The following is a 21059-nucleotide window of genomic DNA, read 5'->3' as shown; positions in this document are numbered from 1 at the left end:
AGAGTATCGGTATTTGGTATCGGCGAAAAATGCCATAAAACTACCCCCCATTTTGTAGACGCTATAACTTTTGCGCAAACCAATCAATAAACGCTTATTGCGATTTTTTTTACCATAAATATGTAGAAGAATACGCATCGGGCTAAACTGAGGAAAAAAAATGTTTTTTAAATATATTTTTTGGGGATATTTATTATAGCAAAAAGTTAAAAATAACGTTTTTTTTTCAAAATTGTCGCTCTATTTTTGTTTATAGCGCAAAAAATAAAAAACACAGAGGTAATCAAATATCACCAAAAGAAAGCTCTATTTGTGTGAACAAAAGGACCTCAATTTTGTTTGGGAGCCACGTCACACGACTGCGCAATTGTCAGTTAAAGTGACGCAGTGGCGAATCGCAAAAAGTAGCCTGGTCTTTGACCAGCCAAATGGTCCGGGGCTGAAGTGGTTAGGGCCGACTTTTTGGCCCACTGCTTACCAACTAGCTATTTGTCAAAAAACAGCCTGGGAGTCCCCACCCCACATTTTGCTTTTTTGGTAAATACTGCATAATAGTTATTTTCTTTTTGTGAACTAGACTTTGCTGCATGCAACGATTTATGCAAATGAGTAACATGATACCCTTATCACATGCGGTTAGTGAATTGGCCCCATTGTGATATCATTATGCACAGGTTTACTGGGTGTAAATAGAAAATAAAATCTTATTACTTCCTCTGCTGCCACTATCAAAAATGTCTTCTGTCTACTTCCTCCCGACTCACCTCTCACCCAGAACTTCATGTCTGGTTGACATCACTTCCTGTTTTCCAAACATCACTTCCTGTTTTCCAAACATCACTTCCTGTCTTCTGGCTACCACATTTTGGAGCTCAGAAGGTTTCCACAGCCCCCTAAGCCTCGTACACATGATCGGATTTTCCACAGACATAACGTCATACTTTTTTCCGAAGGACGTTGGCCAGAAACTTGTCTTTCAACTATAAGGGCCAGTATTAGACGTACTACGAGACTACAAAGAGGAGATTCAATTGTCATGCACCACCCCTTGGGCTCCTTCTGCTAATTTCGTGTTAGTAGAAGTTTGGCGAGTGTTGATTTGTGCTTTTCAGTTGGTTTATGAACAGCCATTCGTCTACCAGCCATGATGCCTAATCGGAGGAGAGAAAATGCTATTATTGGGCTTGGAGTTATTGCTTTGGCCCAAGTCCGGAGCAGGAAGAGGAAAAATTTTTGGATCAAAAATTGTTTGCTTAATCATGACGAAGAATGTCCTATGCCTTTGCTGCCGGAGCTCCAGGAGAATAATCCTGATGATTTTAGGAATTATCTCCATATGACGGACGCCTGCTTTCACCAACTCTTTGCATTGTTGTCCCCCTATATTAAGAAGCGGGACACATGCATGAGGACTGCTATTCCAGCAGAGCAAAGGCTCATAGCCACCTTGCGGTACTTGGCGACGGGGAGAAGCCTCCAGGACCTCAAATCTACTACTGGGATCTCCCCTCAGGCTCTGGGACTCATTATTCCAGAGACCTGTTCAGCTATTATTCAAGTGCTGCAGAAGGACTATATTCCGGTACGTTTTTTACTTTAACATCACATTCTATGTATTTAATGTTTGCTAATGTATTGTATTAATTTCTTGATTCCATAATTAGCAATATTGTAATTAGTGTTGCTCACGAATATTCGTATTGCGAATATTTGGCTCGAATATGGCATATTCGAGTATTCGCGAATATCTCGAATTTCGCGGTCAATATTCGCTATTCCGAATATTCGGATTTTTTCAATTTTATTTTTAGAACAGATCACATCCTAGAGATCTCCATCGACGTCTAAAAGCATTGCTGGTATGATTAGAGACCTTGGGCCGAGTAGCTGAAGCGCTCATTTTATATTGCTGAAAATTCGCAATGCGATTATTCGGCAATAGGAATATTGCGCGATTGTTTTCTTCGCCCTTCTTCTGCATCAGAGCCAATCAGAGTGCTCCTACAGCAGTAGTCGAAATTCCGCAATAAATATCGCATTCGCATTTTGCGAAATTTCGATAAAATATCACGAATATTCTGAGCCAATCAGAGTGCTCCTACAGCTGTTGTCGAAATTCCGCAGTAAATATCGCATTCGCATTTTGCAAAATTTCGATAAAATATCACGAATATTCTGAGCCAATCAGAGTGCTCCTACAGCAGTTGTCGAAATTTCGCAATTATTTTCGCATTCGCAATAGCGAAATTTCGCAAACATTTCATTTCGATAAAATATCACGAATATTCAAATTTAGCGAATATTTCTCGAATATTCGGCTATATATTCGTGATATATCGCAAAATCGAATATGGCGTATTCTGCTCAACACTAATTGTAATATGGTATGAATGTTCTCTTTGTCCTAATGCATGCTGTAATCTTTTCCTGCGCTTTTTTTTAGCCTACATGCATATTTTCCTTCACTAACCTCCCCAGCATGCTATCCTGGGCCCATACACACCTAGCCTAGTAACCTAACAATTTTTTATTGTCAGCTACATTTTTGGACTTACCCTAAACACCCCCTAAAATGTGTCCAAATGTTATTGTTTACCTCAAATTCATGCAGAGTGCAAAAAAATGGAAAATTGTATCAAATACTTACCGTAATCTTCCTTTCCTGACGCCAAACCATGGCAGCATACTAGTGTAGCGCCCCCTTTACTTTCAGTAAGGGCACTACGCTAAAGTTAGTGGGGGAATGAGAGAGGTAAGTTGCTCTCATTCCTGATTGTGTTCAATTTGGCTGTCGCCAAATCTGGATTGTTCTGTGGGTCAGGCTGCGTTCTAGGGATGCGGTACCATCCCTGGGTGGCAGGTGGCGCCAGAGAGGTCCAGGCGGAGCCGCTTCTTCTCAGCAGCCAATTAGAGGAGTTTTCCCTCGCGGGGCATGCTGGGGAGGAGTATTTCTGTGGCGGAGGCCGTTGTTCTTCGCGGGTTCCAGGTGTGGCACCCACCTTTAGGGTGTGCGCACATCGCGGGCCCCACCACTATGGCCTACCTGGCCTGGGGTCGCATGCTAAGCGGAGTTCCTGACTCTGGGCCCTTCTGGCCTGGGGCAACTGATGCCACAAAGGGGCCCCAGTGACTGACTGGGTCCCCCTTCTACTGAGGAGATCCCAGGCTGTATGCCGCACGGTGGGGGATCGGCTTGAGGAGAACCCGGAGGCAGGTTATCCAAGAGGGCTTGAACGAACCATCGGGGATCTGGTGACCGGAGCATTGACAGGTACACTTCCACTGTCAACCGGTGACCCTGACGTGATTTACTGGGAGGGTTAGCTCAACTATTTAGCTCATTCAAGTTCTAGGCCTGTGGCAGAGGCCCCACCAGAGCCAGGTCTGTGGCAGAGACCTGTCCCTCCCAGCAACCTTAAAGTTGCATTCCGGCTGCCAGGCCTGTGGCAGGGGTCTGTCCGGGGGCACTACACCCACTCTGGCTAGAGTGGCGACGAACTGTCCTACTATTGCTGAAGGCAGGATTGCTTTCTTTTTTCATCCAAGCCTGATACCGCAAAGTTCTTTACTTCATCAACCTTTCTGTCTACCTCAAGTTGATGTTGGTCGTGTTGGGCCAAGAAATAAAGCATTCAGAAAACCTATTCTACGAACTGGAGATTCGCTTATTGCTCTACTCACTACCTTCACCCCTAGACTACACATAGAGGTAACTTAATACGCCAATCCCAAAACAATCAGCAGGTCCTACGGGGGTAGCGCTACACTAGTGATAGAGCTCCGCCTCTTGACTCCTCCCCCCAGGACAAGTGAATAGCATAAATGAAGGCATAGTTAGCTGTCACCCCATTCTTTGTAACAAGCCACATACCGAAACACACATGGGTGGACTCATATGCTGCCATGGTTTGGCGTCAGGAAAGGAAAATTACGGTAAGTGTTTGATACAATTTTCAGTTTTCCTGACACCAACATGGCAGCATACTAGTGATAAATAACTAGCTGACAAGGTGGGATCTACTTGTCTAACCAATCTTCTAATTAGGATGAGACAGAGGACTGAATAGTCCTTCCTACAAAGTTCCCTGATGACAAGTCCCCCGGGTCTATTCCATCAAGTTTGAGTAGGAATGTTGGGACGACCACGATACCCCTTTACAGATGGGCACCATAGATTCTCTTAAATGTGCTGCCTATGAGGCTTCAACCGCTCTTGTAGAGTGCTCCCTAGCCGCTGATGGAATCTCGTGACCCCTAGTCCTATATGCACAACCAAGCCTGCTAGGGTCCAGGCAGTAACCTCTTTCCCTTGATGATTCCCAGCTGGAATGACAAAGGGTTTATTTCTCCTATCACCTTCCAGGACGGCACACCAGAGAGATGAGGACTCCTCCCTGCAGGAAACACAATCAATCGACAGCTTGTTATAAGTTCCCACCCTTCCCCTTGATCCCAAGTATTGATTGTGTTTCTCCCGTACACAGCGACATGTTTGTTTTGTTTAAAGACCGGGTACCCCTGTTGAGACAGGTTTTAGGGTGTCTTTCTCACAGATCACCCCAGGAGTGCACCAGCGCTCTGGCCGCAGGGAGTGCCTGCCATCGCTGTATTTCAAAAACGCCGCCATTAAGGCACTCTCTTCACTTCCGGGTTTTCCTAGGGACTCAGAAGAGCTGTCTGGATTAAGGCCCGGGAAGGAGATGTAACATCTAAGGGTAAGCTATGTGGCCTTTCCTTTCAAGGTTCATTGCTTTTTGGCCAGGACTTGGATGAAGTCCTGTCAAGGTCATCAGAAAAAGGTAAAAAGTTTCCAGTTAAACCCAAAAAAGATTTTTCGAGGCCCCTTTGGGCAATCAAAGCACAGGACCAAAAGGGAACCCAATAAATGGTGGGGTTATGGTAAGGGAAAGAAAAAGAACAATTTATTGTTCCCCTCTCCCAAAGCTGCCGCCAAAGAAACTAAGTGACGCCAAGATCAGAGTGGGGGGACGACTGTCCCAATTTGTTCCTCAGTGGGAAAAGATTTCGGACAGCACTTACATCTGCTGAATCTTACCAAAAGGTTATGCCCTAAAAAGATCTGCCCTCCTGGAGGGTATCCAGGAATTGGTCAAACAGATAGTGGTACCAGTACCACTGAGAGCCCTAGGCCTGATGTCAGCGAGTATACCAGCAATAGTCTGGGCACAACTCCACTCAAGTACGCTTCATTTCTTCTTCCTGTACTTGGGACAAAAAGGAGTCCTTGGATCAGGAGATACTGCTAACCCCTCAGGTCCTGTCCTCCATGGAGTTGTGGACAATTCCCCAAAACCTAAAAAGAAGGTCGACCATGGGCTCAGTGGAATCTGGTAAAGGTCGCCACAGATGCCAGTTCCTGGGGGTGGGGAGCCCACCTAGAGAAGAAAAAAGCCCAAGGGCAATTGAACAGCTCACTAGCTCGGATTTCATCCAATTACAGGGAGCTCAGAGCAGTAGGGGAAGCCCTAAAAGCATTTCAGAAAGACATCACGGGCAAGGAGGTTCAAGTAAGCTCCGACAACGCCACGGTCGTAGCCTACCTGAGTCACCAGGGAGGTACCAGGTCCAGACCCCTACTGGAACTATCCAAGGAAATCCTGGATTGGGCAGAAGGAAAAGTTCTCTCCATTTCTGCCATCCATATACAGGGGACGAGCAATACAGAGGCAGACTTTCTCAGTCGTCAGCTGATAAGACATGGGGAATGGCAACTAAACCCAGAGGTGTTTCAAACCCTGGTGCAGTACTTTGGAAATCCATAAATAGACCTGTTTGCCAACAGGCAGAACAGAAAAGTAAAGAGATATTTCTCGATTTCCCAAGAGCAAGAGTCAGAAGGTTTAGATGCCCTGACTCAGACCTGGCATTACAGGTTGGCATACACCTTCCCGCCTTTGGCCTTCAGAAGCTCAGCAGTTCTCCAGGCCAGGTCCTTCTGATGGAATCCCAGTGGCCAAGGAGAGCTTGGTTTGCAGGTCTGAAATCCATGGCTGTAGCGGAACCACTGAAGCTCCTAAACAGGATAGATCTTCTTAGGCAGGGGCCAGTTCTACACCCAAGGCTGGAATTTTTCCAGCTGACGGCCTGGTTAGTGAGCGCCAGATCCTGAAGCGTAAAGGCTGCTCAGAGAAGGTGATAAATACCCTCCTTTTAAATAGAAAACCAGTGACTAAAAAGATTTATTCAAAAGTTTGGAAGACTTTCTGCTCTTGGGGTAAAGAAAGACAGATGACCTCCACTACTGTTCCGGTTACCCTGGAGTAGATTTAGGCTTAACAGTCAGTACCCTTCGGATCCAAATAGCGGCCCTTTCAGTCTATGTTGATAGAAGACTGGCAAAAGAGGACCTCATTAAACGTTTTCTGTTAGCAAGGGAAAGAGATTCCCCTGTTCTTAAATGTAGTTTTCCTCCTTGGGACTTAACTAGGGTGTTAGAGGCGTTATCTAAACACCCGTTCTAACCTATAGAAAAGGTTCCCTTTAAGTTTCTAACTTTAAAATTAGCATTTTTGTTAGCAATTACTACAGCCAGGAGGTTAGGGGATCTGCAGGCGCTGTCCATGAAGGAACTCTTCCTGCTGGTACAGCCAGACAGCCACTCTCAGGGCAGATCCCTTGTACCTACCAAAAGTAGCATCCTTATTTCATAGGACGCAAGACATAATATTGCCGTCCTTTTGTGATGAACCAAAAAACAAGAATTGTGGACAATTGAGGACAGATACTACTTTAAAGTTCTGAAAATGATCAGTTTGATTGACTTTCTTGTGTGATGTTCTGGAAAGTTAGACAATGTCCAGCTGTCTGTTAAATAGCAGGCTGTTGCTACGTTTGATGCAAGATGATCTACGAGACCCAACTCTACTCCTTCTGGAAAGAAAATAATATATATTTATATTTTTTTACTTTGATGCTCCAAGAGCTTTAATCTCCGACAACCTTCTGCTTACAGTTCTTGCAATTGATACTGCCTTGTAAGTGATGGCCTGAACCGAACACTGCTCTTTTGGAATGAACGGTTAAACTGATATGAGAACCAGCAACACCAATTGATCTCTTTTCCTTGGTGACCAACTTCCAACGACTCAAAAGTTGTGCAAACTGAAGGATTCTTGGCCCATTTAAATATGTTATTGCCGATATAGCTTACACTCATGAGCTATGTAAGGATAGGCTAAGACCTGGAGAAAGTATAGAACGGCTGGCACTGGAAGGGCAGTAGGATCTATGTCTCGCCTTACCAAGAAAAAGCAAACTTGTTCCGGAATTAGGCTTAGATGTTGTAAGTAGAATGTCTTCTTGCACACAACAAAGTAAAGATCACTCTGGAGTGAAACTGGAGCAACCGGAGTTGCTCACCCTCCCCTTTAGTGCCCTGCTTGCAGCCCTAGTCTGCATATGTTATAGATAGGGTTGTCCCGATACCGATACTAGTATCGGTATTGGGACCGATACCAAGCATTTGCCGAAGTACTTGGGTACTGATCAACTTATACAGAGGTGGGAAGTTGGCCTGGTATAGGGAGGCAAAGGTCGGGGGCAGGTGGACCCCCAAGTATTTTAAGGAGGCTCGCTCCCAGTTGTATGGGAATACTGACTGTAGGATCTCCGATTCGGGCAAGTTAAGCGGCATGGCCATAGACTTGGAGGAATTGGTTTTATATCCCGAGAGGGCCCCCGTAGGGTTCAAGTTCGGGGTCAAGGTTGGGGAAGGAGATGCGAGGGTGAGTCAGGGTTAGGATTATATCGTCAGCAAAGAGGGAGATTTTAAACTCCCTCCCTTTTACTGGGATTCCCCGAATGCTCGTCGCCGCCAGGGGTTTGACGCAGAGGGCAAAAAGAAGGGGGGAGAGCAGGCATCCCTGGCGGGTCCCGTTGGTGACGGGAAAGGTGGATGAGGTGGCGAAGGGGGTCTTCACCTGCGACACTGGGTTGGTGTAAAGGTGCCGGACCGCACAAAGAAAAGACCCCCTGAACCCCATGTGTCGCAAAGTGGCAAGCATGAAGGGCCAGCCAAGGCGGTCAAACGCCTTCTCCGTGTCTAAACTCAGGAGCAGAGATTCTGAGCCCTCCCTGCTTGCCACATCTATAAGGTCTATTACTTTTATCGTGTTGTCTCCCGCTTGGCGGAGGGGGACAAAGCCCACCTGGTCTTTATGGACCAGGGAAGGTAATACCATGTTTAGGCGGAGCGAGAGGACCTTTGTAAATATCTTAAGGTCTGAGTTCAGCAGGGCTATCGGCCTGTAACTGGCGCATAGTGAGTGGTCTTTGTCAGGTTTAGGGATCAGGGTAATGTAGGAGCGTTGCATGTCCTACGGGATAGGGGTCTGCTGTAGAAACGCGTTGAAAAGCTTGGTCATGCACGGGAGAAGTATGGGAAGAAAGGTCTTGTAGTATTCGTACGGCAATCCGTCCGGTCCCGGGGACTTCTGGGCAGGTAGGGCCTTGATGGCCAAAGTCAGTTCCTCGTCAGTGATAGGGGCGTTGAGTGCGATGAGGTCAGCCAGCTGTAGCCGAGGGATGCCCGCCTGGTTGAGGTATTGCGTCATTCTGTCAAGCAGGTCAGGGGAGGGGGGGTTGTGGAGTATCTCCGGCCTATTGTACAGGTCTGCATAGAATTCAGCAAATGCGTCTGCTATATCTTGAGGGTGGGACAGCGTGCCACCCGATCTGTCCTGTACCTGGTGCGGGGTGGACGCGAGCGAGTGTTTCCTTGCTAATAGTGCTTGTGCCTTATTGCCCTTGTCGTACTATAGCTGCCGCAGGCGAACCAGCGCTTTCTCAACGCGACCCAACGTGAGGTCCCTAAGTGTCGACCGTATGTGGGCAATGCGCTTAAGGAGTGTCAGGAAAGGGGAGGATTGCAAGCGGGTTTCTAGGGCCCGAAGCTGTGCCTCCACCTGTTTTTTGGCGGACTCAGCGTCCCTCTTAAGGGCCGAGGAGAGAGCCAGGCAGCGCCCTCTGATCACCGCTTTGTGGGCAGCCCACAGCGTGGCGGTAGAGATATCAGGTGTGTCATTTTCGTTAAAGTAAAACTGTAGGGTAGTCTCTAGTTCTGTCCTCGAGGGGGCATGTTTCAGTAGGAAGTCGTTCAGTCGCCAGTTACAGGGCCTGCGGGCGGGGGCGTTCAGGTCAAGGGACAAAGTGATGGGGGCATGGTCGGACCAGGAGATGGGCAGTATCCGTGCAGAGTCGGTGCAGCGTAGTGTGGTGTTATTGACCATAAAGTAGTCTATTCTTGAGTGCGTATGATGGGGGGGACGAATAGAAGGTATACTGGCGATCGCCCAGGTGGAGCGCCCGCCACACATCGAACAGAGCATGTTTCCTTGTAAGTTGGCGGAAAAGCTTAGAGTCCCTTAGGGCTCTGGTCTGGGAGGCACGGGGGCTCACCACCAGGCGATCACATGTCACAGATTGGGATAGATTGAAGTCCCCCCCAATTACCAGTAGGTCGTGGGGGGAACGGGCCAGACGGGTGAGGATACGGCTCAGAAATTGGTGCTGATGGGTGTTAGGGGCGTACAGGGTGCACAGGGTAATATCTCGTGTATGCCACAATCCTTGCAGGATAACAACTTGGCCTTGGGGGTCAATGTAGGAGGTCGTGCAGGTAAAGGGGGTGCCCCGCTTAACTAGTATTGCGACTTCAGCCCGTTTACGTGCACTGAAAGCCTGGTAGATTTGGGGGTATTGTCTGGAAGCAAATGTGAAGGAGTCCCCCTTAGAGAAGTGAATTTCCTGTACCATGATGATCTCAGCCCCTGACTGCCTGAATTCCCTTAACGCTAGGTGCCTTTTCCTGTTACAGTTAAGGCCATGAACTTTCAACGACATTAACTTAGCCATCGTGTGGGGTGAGGTGAACGTCGGTTATACTTAGCTGAGTTCAGGAGTGTTGTGTCTGGTTCTGGGAGAGCGGCCGGAGGGGCCATGGAGTCGACAGCTACCGAGGTCTTCACGCGGATCCAGTCTGCAAGGAGAAGGGAAAGAGGGGGCCTGAAAAGAAAGAGAAAGATGAAAACAAGAGAACATATAGAAATTATAGCAGCAATAAACATCGGGGACCCTTGTGACCGGAGGCTGCAGGGTCCCAACAGTTCCTTAAAGACCGCCCGACCAAGAAGTCCAAAAATATAGGTCGGGGGGGCAGGGGGGTAACTCCACAAGGGGGGTTGTGGGAGAGAACTCTCAGGCATTTGGCCATGGGGGAGTCCGTAATCAGTTAACCTCAACGGGGTCTCATCCGAGACATGCCCGATATGCGATTCAGGGATGAAGCAAGGGCAACCGGGGGGAAGGAAAAAGTGCAACAAGCAAAGCTCGGGCGGCTCTTGGGGCTGGATCAACTGCTTCAAACTGGCCTGTGCCTAATAGGTTTGCACGGCAGGTTGCTTTGACGTCCTCAATGAGCTGTTTAAAGTTGTCCTCCGTGGGGATGGCCTGTAGATAAGATTGCCATGGTGGGGGGGGGATAGTGGGGGGACCCCCTTGCTTCGCGGGGAGGGTGGGTGGGTGAGGGTTGGTGGCAGAAGTCTAGCTCTCGGGTGTGTGGCCCCTGGGGGGTAGTTGCTGGAGTGGATCCCATGGATCGGATCAGGCCTCAACCTGGGAGGCCTGCGGAGTATGGGTCCCCCTGCTCCACGGGGCGTTGGTGCCAGCCATTTGGGCGTATGAGGGGGGGGATCCCCATCTGGTCCCTGGCTTCAGGATGGACGGCTGGATGGATCTGTCCTAGGGCTGCGGGGGGGGGGGTCGTTTGCGGCCCAGTGACGTGGTAGGAGCTGCTGCCCCCCCCCATTGAGTCCAGGTAGGCCTGGGAGTAAGTGGGGGCTTGCAGAGCCGGGAAATCCTCCTGTCCTTATGTAGGGGAGGGGGAGAACGGAGCGCTATCCTGCAGGCCGGGATCGGAGGCGGTGCGGAGCAGGCGGGGAAAGGCCTCCGTACACTGGGTGTCCTGGGCTGGAGGGTGGGAGAAGGCCGCGGCCTGCTCCACGTGTGACGCGGCAGGGGGGTGAGGAGGTGGGGATCCACTCACCGGGTGCTGGGGTCCCTCCGGACCCAGAGATGGAGTCGAGGTCTGCAGAGGGGATGCTATTGGTTCAGGATAGCGAGGCGGAGACAGAGGTGAAGAGGCCCCCGTTCCGGAGGTGGCTGCGTCCGGCATCATCTTGTCTGGTCCATCCGGCGGCATGTCGGGCAGTTTAAAATAGTCCCGAAAGGACATGGAAGAGCCTGGCGGGGGTTGGGATGATCCCCGTGCTGAGGTGGATCCGGTGGTCCGCGAGCCGCCCATAGATGGTGGGTTTTTCACCCCGGTTTTAGCCGTTTAGCTGCGGGCAGGAGAGGAGCTCTCAGGGAGTGTGTCCTTCCAGGTCGGCTTCCGGTCACGCCCCCTCTCTCACCAAACTTTTACTAACACGAGGATCAGCAAAAGGTGGCGCCGTTGGAATGGAACTTCCCCTTTATAGTGTCGTTGTACGTCACCGCGCTTTGGACGGGCGGACTTTTGTCTGAGCGTGTGTATGCAAGGCAAGCTGAGAGGAATTCGGTCAGGAAAACCGTTGGTTTATTATCTGAAGGAAAAAAACGGCCATGTGTACTAGGCATGAGATGATCCATTGTTGGATTGTGTACCTGCTGGGGTGAGCAAAACCATATAAGAGACTGTAGCTCTGTACTTTGTCTATATATCAGCCTGTTGGCTAAAGAGACTGAACCTTTCCTATCCCTGCACCTTACAAGACAAGCCTGTAGTTTTTTCTGTTTGTTTTGCTGAATAAAGCCATTTTTATTTTACTGAACTGCCTGAGCCGGCCTTTCACCCCTCTAATCCCCTACAATACATACACACTTATACATACATCCACACATATATGTATACATCCACATACTTTTTTTTTTTTTTTTAATATGTATACACACCCACCCATATCGCATATTTAACCTCTTGACCACCGCCCCATGTCAAAAAGACGTCCTCTTTTTAAAGTTGAATATCTCGATAACGGCAGCAGCTGCTGCCACAACCGAGATATTCATCTTTTCAGGGGGCGGTGGTGTACACGATAACGGCGGTCTCCGCGGCGGATTCGCCGCGAGATCGCCGTTATCGGTGGCGCGAGAGGGGCCCCCCCCCCCTCCCGCCGCTCTCCCGCGCCCTCCGCCGCTTACCGGAGCCGTCGGTAGCGGCGGAGGGGATCGGATGTGTCCGGCAGCTGAGCGGGGACGAGACTGAAGGAGAAATCTTCTTCACCCGTCCTCATAGCTCTGCTGGGCGGAAGTGACGTCAAAACGTCAGTCCCGCCCAGCCTCTTAAAGAAACATTTTTTTTTTTGTCATTTGAAAAAATGACATTTTTTTTTTTTTATTTTTTTTTTTGCATTTAAGTCTAATTATGAGATCTGAGGTCTTTTTGACCCCAGATCTCATATTTAAGAGGACCTGTCATGCTTTTTTCTATTACAAGGGATGTTTACATTCCTTGTAATAGGAATAAAAGTGATCAATTTTTTTTTTTTTTTTTTTCAGTGTAAAAAATTATAAAACTAAATAAAAATAAATAAGAAAACCCCCAAAAAATTTTTTAAAGCGCCCCGTCCCGACGAGCTCGCGCGCAGAAGCAAACGCATACGCGAGTAGCGCCCGCATATGAAAACCGTATTCAAACCACACAAGTGAGGTATCGCCGCGATCGTTAGAGTGAGAGCAATAATTCTAGCCCTAGACCTACTCTGCAACTCAAAAAATGCAACCTGTAGAATTTTTTAAACGTCGCCTATCGAGATTTTTAAGGGTAAAAGTTTGACGCCATGCCACGAGCGGGCGCAATTTTTAAGCGTGACATGTTGGGTATCATTTTACTCGGCGTAACATTATCTTTCACAATATATAAAAAAATTGGGCAAAATGTATTGTTGTCTTATTTTTTAATTCAAAAAAGTGATTTTTATCCAAAAAAAGTGCGCTTGTAAGACCGCTGCGCAAATACGGTGTGACAAAAAGTATTGCAATGACTGCCATTTTATTCCCTAGGATGTCTGCTAAAAAAAAATATATAATGTTTGGGGGTTCTGATTAATTTTCTAGCAAAAAAATTGTGATTTTCACATGAAGGAGAGAAGTGCCAGAATTTACCTGGTGGGCAAGTGGATATACAAACACACACACAAGCAACACCTGAAGAGAACAGCAGGGAATGGGAAAGGTAATGAAAGACAAAAGAGGGAAACATAGGTAAAAGGTACAGGCGACCCTGTATGGCACAAGAGGCCAAGAGAGAGATAAAGCATAGCTGGCCCCTCCATATTCCACAAGCGCTGCAGTTACCAATTTTAAAAGCAGATTTTGTTCCTAAAGAGGAAACACTGCAGGGGCCCCAATAAGACCCACAGAAGGAGCTCCCAGGCTGTTTAGCGCAATTTAGCAGCCTGAGCGCTGGGAGAGGCTCAACCCAGATGGCTACTGCACTAAGAGTCGGTTCACACTAGGGCGACACGACTTCCAGCGCGACTTTCAGAGGTCGACTCCGACACGACTTGAGCATGAACCACAGGGCGATTGGGGCGATTTACAACACGACTTGAAGTCGTCTCCAGGACAGGAGACTTTCCAGTGGCCAATCAAACAACAATCAGCTCTAGGGCAGGGTGAGGGAGGGAGAGGTTTGCCTGAGAAATGTATGTTATCTTCCTGGAAAGTCGCTTCAGTTAAGACAGTGATCAGACTTGGAGGCGACTTCCATTGAAATCAATGGGTACAAATCGCCTACAAGTCGGATTGAAGTAGTACAGGAACCTCTTCTGAAGTCGGAGCGACTTGAGTAGTGTGTATTCACACCGCTCCCATTCACTTACATTGTTTTTCTCTACAGCGCGACTTGGGACGACTTGAGGCGACCTCAAGTCGGATCCCAAGTCGCCCCAGTGTGAACTGATTTTAAGGCAGAGGGGGGACATACTATTGCTTACTCTTCACTGGTGCGTTGAGGTATGAGGGGGAAAAAAATAAGAATGGTGTGGCGGCTAACCATCCCTTCATTTTTGCTATTCACTGGTCCTGGGGGAGGGGTCAAGAGGCGGAGCTCTATCATTAGTATGCTGCCATGTTGCGTCAGGAAAAAACATTTTTGTGGCTCATACAAATACTTTATCGGCTGACTTTGCAAAACCCATAAACACTTATCCCTCTTTTGTAGTCATATTTCTGCATGAATTCAGAGTGAGTGAGTGAGTGAGTGAGTGAGTGACTTGTATAGCGCAGCAAATGCGAACTTAACGATGGTTTTCCTCTAAGCGGATGGTGATGGGTAGAGCATTCCAGAGCCGTGGTCCTTGGACCGAAAATCTTCGTTCACCAAAGCATGTAGTGCAAGGGCCTGCCAAATTACCTTCATATTTGTAATTTAGAAATGTTTTGTCTCCTATTATCTTGATAGGTAATTTATAAATGTCAAAATGTGCTTACATTTTTACAGTGTGTATCCATATTTTTAGATTATGACACTTCTTACCTGTCCTCTGGGCTGCCAATAGTGTAAGTAAGGAAGAGCTCGCCAAAGTCTCAGGCCCCGTACACACGACCGAGGAACTCGACGTGCCAAACACATCGAGTTCCTCGGCGAGTTCAGTGTGGAAGCCGCCGAGGAGCTCGGCGGGCCGACTTTCCTCATTGAACAACGAGGAAATAGAGAACATGTTCTCTTTTCGGCCCGACGAGTTCCTCGACGGGTTCCCCGTACACACGACCGAGTTTCTCGGCAGAATCCAGCTCCGACCGAGTTTCTGGCTGAATTCTGCCGAGAAACTCGGTCATGTGTATGGGGCCTCAGACATTATTTATGCAAACAGCTCTCATGGAAGTGGAGAGGATTACCTGTACTAAAAATCTACCCATTACCTCCCCCCACCATAAAATTTTTAGAATGGGCCGCATTAACCTTACACTTTTGTCACTAAATACTCCTTTAAGTTTTATACTGGCCAACAATGTTTGTGTCAAATCTGCTTGGAATGTTATTTGCAGAAGTAGTAATTTTATTTTTCCTCTTTTACTCCACAGTTTCCTTCCAACCCACAGCAATGGCAAGACGTTGCAGCCCAGTTCCAGCATCAGTGGGATTTTCCCAACTGTGGTGGTGCTATTGCTGGAAAACATATCCGGATTGTCCCACCACCCAACTCAGGCTCAGATTATTTAAACTACAAGGGCTTTTGCAGCATAGTCATGCTAGCTGTAGTGTCTGCCACATATGAGTTCTTGTTTCTGGATGTTGGGAAGAACGGCTGCAACTCTGATGGAGGAGCCATTATGCAGACAGAGTTCTACAAGCGGCTCCAGAATGGCTCCTTAAACTTGCCACCTGCTGAGGAGAATGTTGAGGGCCTCAATTTTGTTTTTGTTGCAGATGAGGCCTTTGCTCTGGGGGAAAATATTTTGAAGCCATTTCCTATGAGGAACCTCACCCCAGAGCAGAGAATCTACAATTACAGGCTCTCTCGTGCCAGAAGGGTGGTTGAAAACGCTTTTGGCATCTTCTCCAGTCGTTTCAGGCTGTTTTTAACACCAATTAACCTGGCAGTATACAAATTAAACCATGTGGTTTTGTGCTGCTGCATCCTCCATAATTTTTTACTGAGGAATTCTAGCAGCTACCTAGCCTCAGTGTCAACTGATGAGGACCCTGCAGTGTCAGGCCCAGCTGAAGAGGCTGCATCTCGTCCGTCTGTGGGCGTGATGACGGGTCTAGAACCTGGCCATGCCGAATTACCCTCCCAGGATGCCCATGATATCCAACAAAAATACCTGGAATATTTTGTGGGTAAAGGAGCAGTGCCCTGGCAGGAAATTGTAGCTGATTATCTGATTTGAACGACAGTGGTCTGTGTTTCTTATTTGTCTAATATGTTCACAAATGGGCATAATTTTGGCCACTTTCTCCAACAGTGCAAATATACTTTGCTACATGAGGGGACAATCTCTTCAGATAACTATTATGGTGTGCTGTGGGTCTGTTACACACACACACACACACAAAGGGGGTTATTTACTAGAGGCAAATCCACTTTGCACTACAAGTGCACTTGGAAGTGCAGTCGCTGTAGATCCATGGGGGAAATGCAAGGGAAAAAAACAGCATTTTAGCTTGCACATGATTGGATGATAAAATCAGCAGAGCTTCTCATTTCAGATCTACCCCTCAGATTTACATCGACTGCACTTGCAGTGCACTTGTAGTGCAAAGTGGATTTGCCTTTTGTAAATATCCCCCAATGTTTTTGTTCTGAAATGATCTAATGCATAAAGTTCAAAAACATTATGCCTTTTGAACTCCTTAAATTTTTGGTAGGCCCAAAAATGTGCGGAGTTGCCCACATTTAAGAGCACATTATCACTGTAACAACTTAAAGCGGTGGTTCACCCTCATTATCAACATTTTAGCATTAAATTAGGCATAGTAGCGCGAGCTACAGTATGCCTGTATTTATTTTGTTTGCCCCGTACTCACTGTGCAATCCTGTATTGAAGATTCCGACTCCCCGCAGGGAATGGGCGTTCCTATCCAGAGGGAGGATGATTGACGGCCGGCTATGGCACGTCACGCTCCCGAAGATAGCCGGAGTAGGTCTCGGCTCTTCACGGCGCTATACGGCGCCTGCGCACAGACTATGCGCAGGCGCCGTGAAGAGCCAAGTCCTATTTCGGCTATTTCCGGAGAAGCGTGACGTGCCATAGCCGGCCATCAATCACCTTCCCTCTGGATAGGATCGCCCATTCCCGCGGGGAGTCGGAATCTTCAATACAGGATTGCACAGTGAGTACGGGGCAAACAAAATAAATACAGGCATACTGTAGCTCGCGCTACTATGCTTAATTTTATGCTAGAAGAAATTTTTTTTTTTGTCTTTTTTTTTATAGGGTGAACCCCCGCTTTAACTAATACACTGGTATTGAACACTGAAATAATAAGTCACACATTGTTTAGTAAAAAACATTTTACTCAAAGCACATTCACATGTGTGTTCTAAGACAAACCAACATCTTGGTGTAAAACATGTGTTTGCCATTATTTTGCCTTTTTTTTGTGGCTAAACAGGCATGTTAGAAAACATAAGATACACATCCCCAACTCAGGAAGTTTCAAAGTTTGACTTTGGTAAAGTGAAGGCTAAATGAGACATTACTATCCGAAGACTGTGTGGATGTTTCCTTCCTCAGATGGGTGATCTCACCCCTCCAAAAGCCAAAATTTGAAGCCACGTACACGTAGAGGCATAACGTAAATGTCCCTTATGATCCCCCCCGAAAATGTGTGTAGTTCCAAACATGTTCGTTTCTAAACCCCCAAAACACAGTGTGTCGACATGTGCTATCTCCCATCACGGGGTATCAATGAATGTGTTTCAGGGGTGCAACCCCTTCCTCTGACCTACTTTAGTGATGATGAAGAGTTTGCACCCCAAAAACACGTCCATTGCTAAAATGTGCTATCTCCCATCACGGGGTATTAATGAACACGTTTTGGGGTTGCAACCCCTTCCTCATAACTAAAGTAAGTCAGAGGAAGGGGTTGCACTCTCGAAACATGTCCATTGATACCCCATGATGGGAGCTAGCACACGTTGACACACTGTGTGTTTTGGGGCTTTAGCAGACTAGATGTAGCGAAAGACACACATTTTAGGCATGGGATCATGAGGGAAATAAGAATGTTAAGGCACAATTTGTGGACATCTTCAATTTTTGGCTTTGCGATTCTTTAAAACACAGAAAGACTATAATTAACATTACTCAGGGCAGTGTTTCCCAACTCTCCTTCTCAAGATGCATTTTCCCGGTCATGTTTTCTATATTTGTTGATTTTGACCACTGAGAAATAAACATAAAACAGAACCTGGTGGTGCACCTAGAGAAGTGGAGTGGAGAAACCCTGACCTCAGACACTAAAGCCTAGGTTCACATTGGAGCAATTTGTCATGCGATTTGAGAGATTAAATTGCAAGACAAGTCGCAGCCTATTGGAGGCAATGGCATTGTTCCAGTCGGTGCGAGTCCGATTTTGCAAAAGTCATTCCTGCACTACTTTTGCCGATTTCAGGTGCGACTTCAATAGACACCTGTGCATGAAGCCACACAAATGTCTATCAAGTAGCACCTGAAATTGCGCCGACCTTGCTACTTAGAAATCGCGCTACTTCAAGTAAAGTAGCGCAATTTCAAAGTAGCATCACCGTGGGAAATTACATTAGACAGGATGTTCACCCAGGCACAACATAGGCAGATAGTAAATCTTGCATTGAAATCTTCAATATCTACAAAAATCCAAGAAACTAATTTTCAAATGACAAGATGGTACCGTACACCCTCATTATTTAATTAATTTTTTTTTGGAGATCCCGGACAAATGTTGGAGGTGTCAGGAGGAAAGAGGGACTCTACTCCACGTTCTTTGGTCCTGCCCAAAACTGGAGTACTTCTGGAGGGAGATACGGCGGATAGCACAGAAATTTACTGTATAATCTCCCAGAAGATCCAGCCTTATTTTTGTTACGTATCACAAACATACCGGGGAAAACATATACCGTATTTGCCGGCGTATAAGACGACTCGGCATATAAGACGACCCCCTAATACACTGCAAAAAACTGTGGTTTTATGGTCTACTCACCGTATTAGACGACCCCCGCCGCCGCCGCCGGGTGCTTTGTAATGCTGTATATTCCATACGGTACCCCTTTCAAAACGAAAATGCCGCCGCCGCCGGGTGCTGTATGTAGTCTGTATATGCGCCGCTCAGCCAATCCCGATGCACTGTGTTGATGACAGAGCATGCTAAGCCTGCTCGGATTGGCAGAGGTTATTACTCCAATCCAAGCAGGCTTAGCATGCTCTGTCATCAACAGAGTGCATCGGGATTGGCTGAGCGGCACAATATACAGACTTACAGAGCGCCTGGCGGGCTGAAATCGAGTGAGCAGCTGCTATACCCGGCGTATAAGACGACCCCCGGTTTTTGGCTGTGAAATTCGGGTGTAAAAAGTTGTCTTATATGCCGGAAAATACAGTAGTAAATTTTTATTTCGGCTCAAAATCGAAAGGAGACATATCTATAAACTTGGGGCCAATGGAATACATTTAAATTCTCGGAGGAAGGGAGTTCCCTCTTTGCTCCTGAGATTATTTGAAAAAGAAAGGAGAGGGGGGCCTTAGGGGTATCCTCACTTCTCTGGATGATAGATAGTTAACTCACCTTTACCTCAATACATTTCCCCTTTAAATCCGACTCCCCCTCCCCTATCAGTGACCCTTTTTTTCCCCCTTATGGGGTTTTCTTACTTTATCCTTTTCCCTCTTCAGATATGTAGAGGTCTTTTTTATTAGTAAAGTATGTTGTCAGGGCATACAAGAGAAGCAGGTCCAACGGAAGACAGAATGGGGACTATCCCAAATAACTTAGTTATTGTTTTTTCTGTAGATGGATTTAAAGCGGAGGTTCACCCAAATAACATGTATATAAGATCATATTCTTTATACTTTCACCATGTACAGTATGCCCTTTTTTTGGGCTCTACATACCTTATTATGGCTATTTTCCACCCGGCTTCCAGGTTCTGACTCCCGCGGGAGTAGGCGTTTCTATGCAGAGCCGCAATGTCACCTGGGACTTCGCCCAGATGATTGACGCCGTATAGAGCTGACTCGCAGTTTGGCTAATTTCAGAAACACTATGACTCTCGTGAAGCGCCTACGCAATAGGCGGGGTGCAGGGGGGGGGGAACTTTTTCTCAAGGACGTCAATCATCTGGGCGAAGTCCCAGGTGACATTTCACCTCTGCATAGAAACGCCTACTCCCGCGGGAGTCAGTACCCGGAAGCCGGGTGGAAAATAGCCATAATAAGGTATGTAGAGCCAAAAAAAAAAGGACATACTGTACAGTATAAAGAATATGATCTTATATACATGTTATTTGGATGAACCTCCGCTTTAAGACAGGAGTAACGCTGTTAAATGGATTTTGAATGGATTCGTTGGAGCTCATATCATTGATGGATTAATGAAATTGCTTATTTCTCTGTATGTATGACAATTAAAATAAAGAAATTTAAAAAACAAAAACTAAGTAGCATCAATGTGAACCAGGGCTTAAAAGTCCTAAAAACATGTATACATGAAAAGTGCAAACAGGAGCCAACACGTTTCACAAGAAACTTCAGCCCAGGCCAGATGAACTTAAAATTTGGCAAGCATGTCCACATAATCCCGTATTCTTCTCTGTAAAGCAGTGGAAGTCTCCTTTTATTTGCTCAAAATCATTCAAAGCTTGCATCATACCTGCACTCATTGGGCCAATTGTGCATCTTGGAAGTTCGTGACCCTGTCAGGCCCCGTACACACGAGAGGATCCATCCGCTGAAAAATCTCAGCGGATCGGTTTCAGCGGATAGATCCACTGGTGTGTACGTTCCAGCGGATATTTATTCGCTGATATTTCCGATTTCCAGCAGATAAAAATTTGTTAGCATGCTAAGAAATCTATCCGCTGGAATCGGCTCCAGCGGATCGATCCGGTGGTCTGTACAGACTCACCGGATCGATCCGTCCGAACCCGTCCCTCGCATGCGTCGTAATGATTCGACGCATGCGTGGATTTCCTTATATAACAGCGTCGCCACGTCATCATCGCGGCAACGGCGCGACACGTCACCGCGGTTGAATTCCGCGCAGATTTGGATCCGATGGGGAGTACATGCCAACGGATCCAAATCCGCCAGAGGATTTATCCGCGTATACGGTCCGGCGGACCGTATTCGCGTATACGGTCCGGCGGACCGTATCCGCGGATCAATCCTATCGTGTGTACCAGGCCTAAGAAGAAAAAAAAGTATTAAGTGAATGATGGTCAAAATTTCGGAAAATACTTGCCTACCCAGTTGCTTGCCCTTCAGACACCTACACTACTAGGAATGTACATACTGCAACTACTCTGTAATCTTGGCCCTGGGTCTACAAAACTTGGGTACCTAGCAACACCGCC

General features: G+C 47.1%; 1 protein-coding gene across 1 annotated transcript; it reads left to right on the top strand.

Moving 5' to 3' along the window:
• The first annotated feature begins 820 nt into the window (after positions 1-820).
• LOC120935908 (putative nuclease HARBI1) lies at positions 821-16111 on the top strand. Its single transcript, XM_040347938.1, has 2 exons — positions 821-1582; positions 15085-16111. The coding sequence occupies exons 1-2, from the start codon at positions 1145-1147 to the stop codon at positions 15892-15894; spliced, it is 1248 nt and encodes a 415-aa protein (XP_040203872.1). The 5' UTR covers positions 821-1144; the 3' UTR covers positions 15895-16111.
• Positions 16112-21059: the final 4948 nt, after the last annotated feature.

The sequence above is a fragment of the Rana temporaria genome, chromosome 4, assembly GCF_905171775.1.
Source record: "Rana temporaria chromosome 4, aRanTem1.1, whole genome shotgun sequence".
Taxonomy (NCBI): domain Eukaryota; kingdom Metazoa; phylum Chordata; class Amphibia; order Anura; family Ranidae; genus Rana; species Rana temporaria.
Note: the sequence above shows the minus strand (reverse complement) of the source record. Positions and strands in the feature narration are given on the sequence as shown.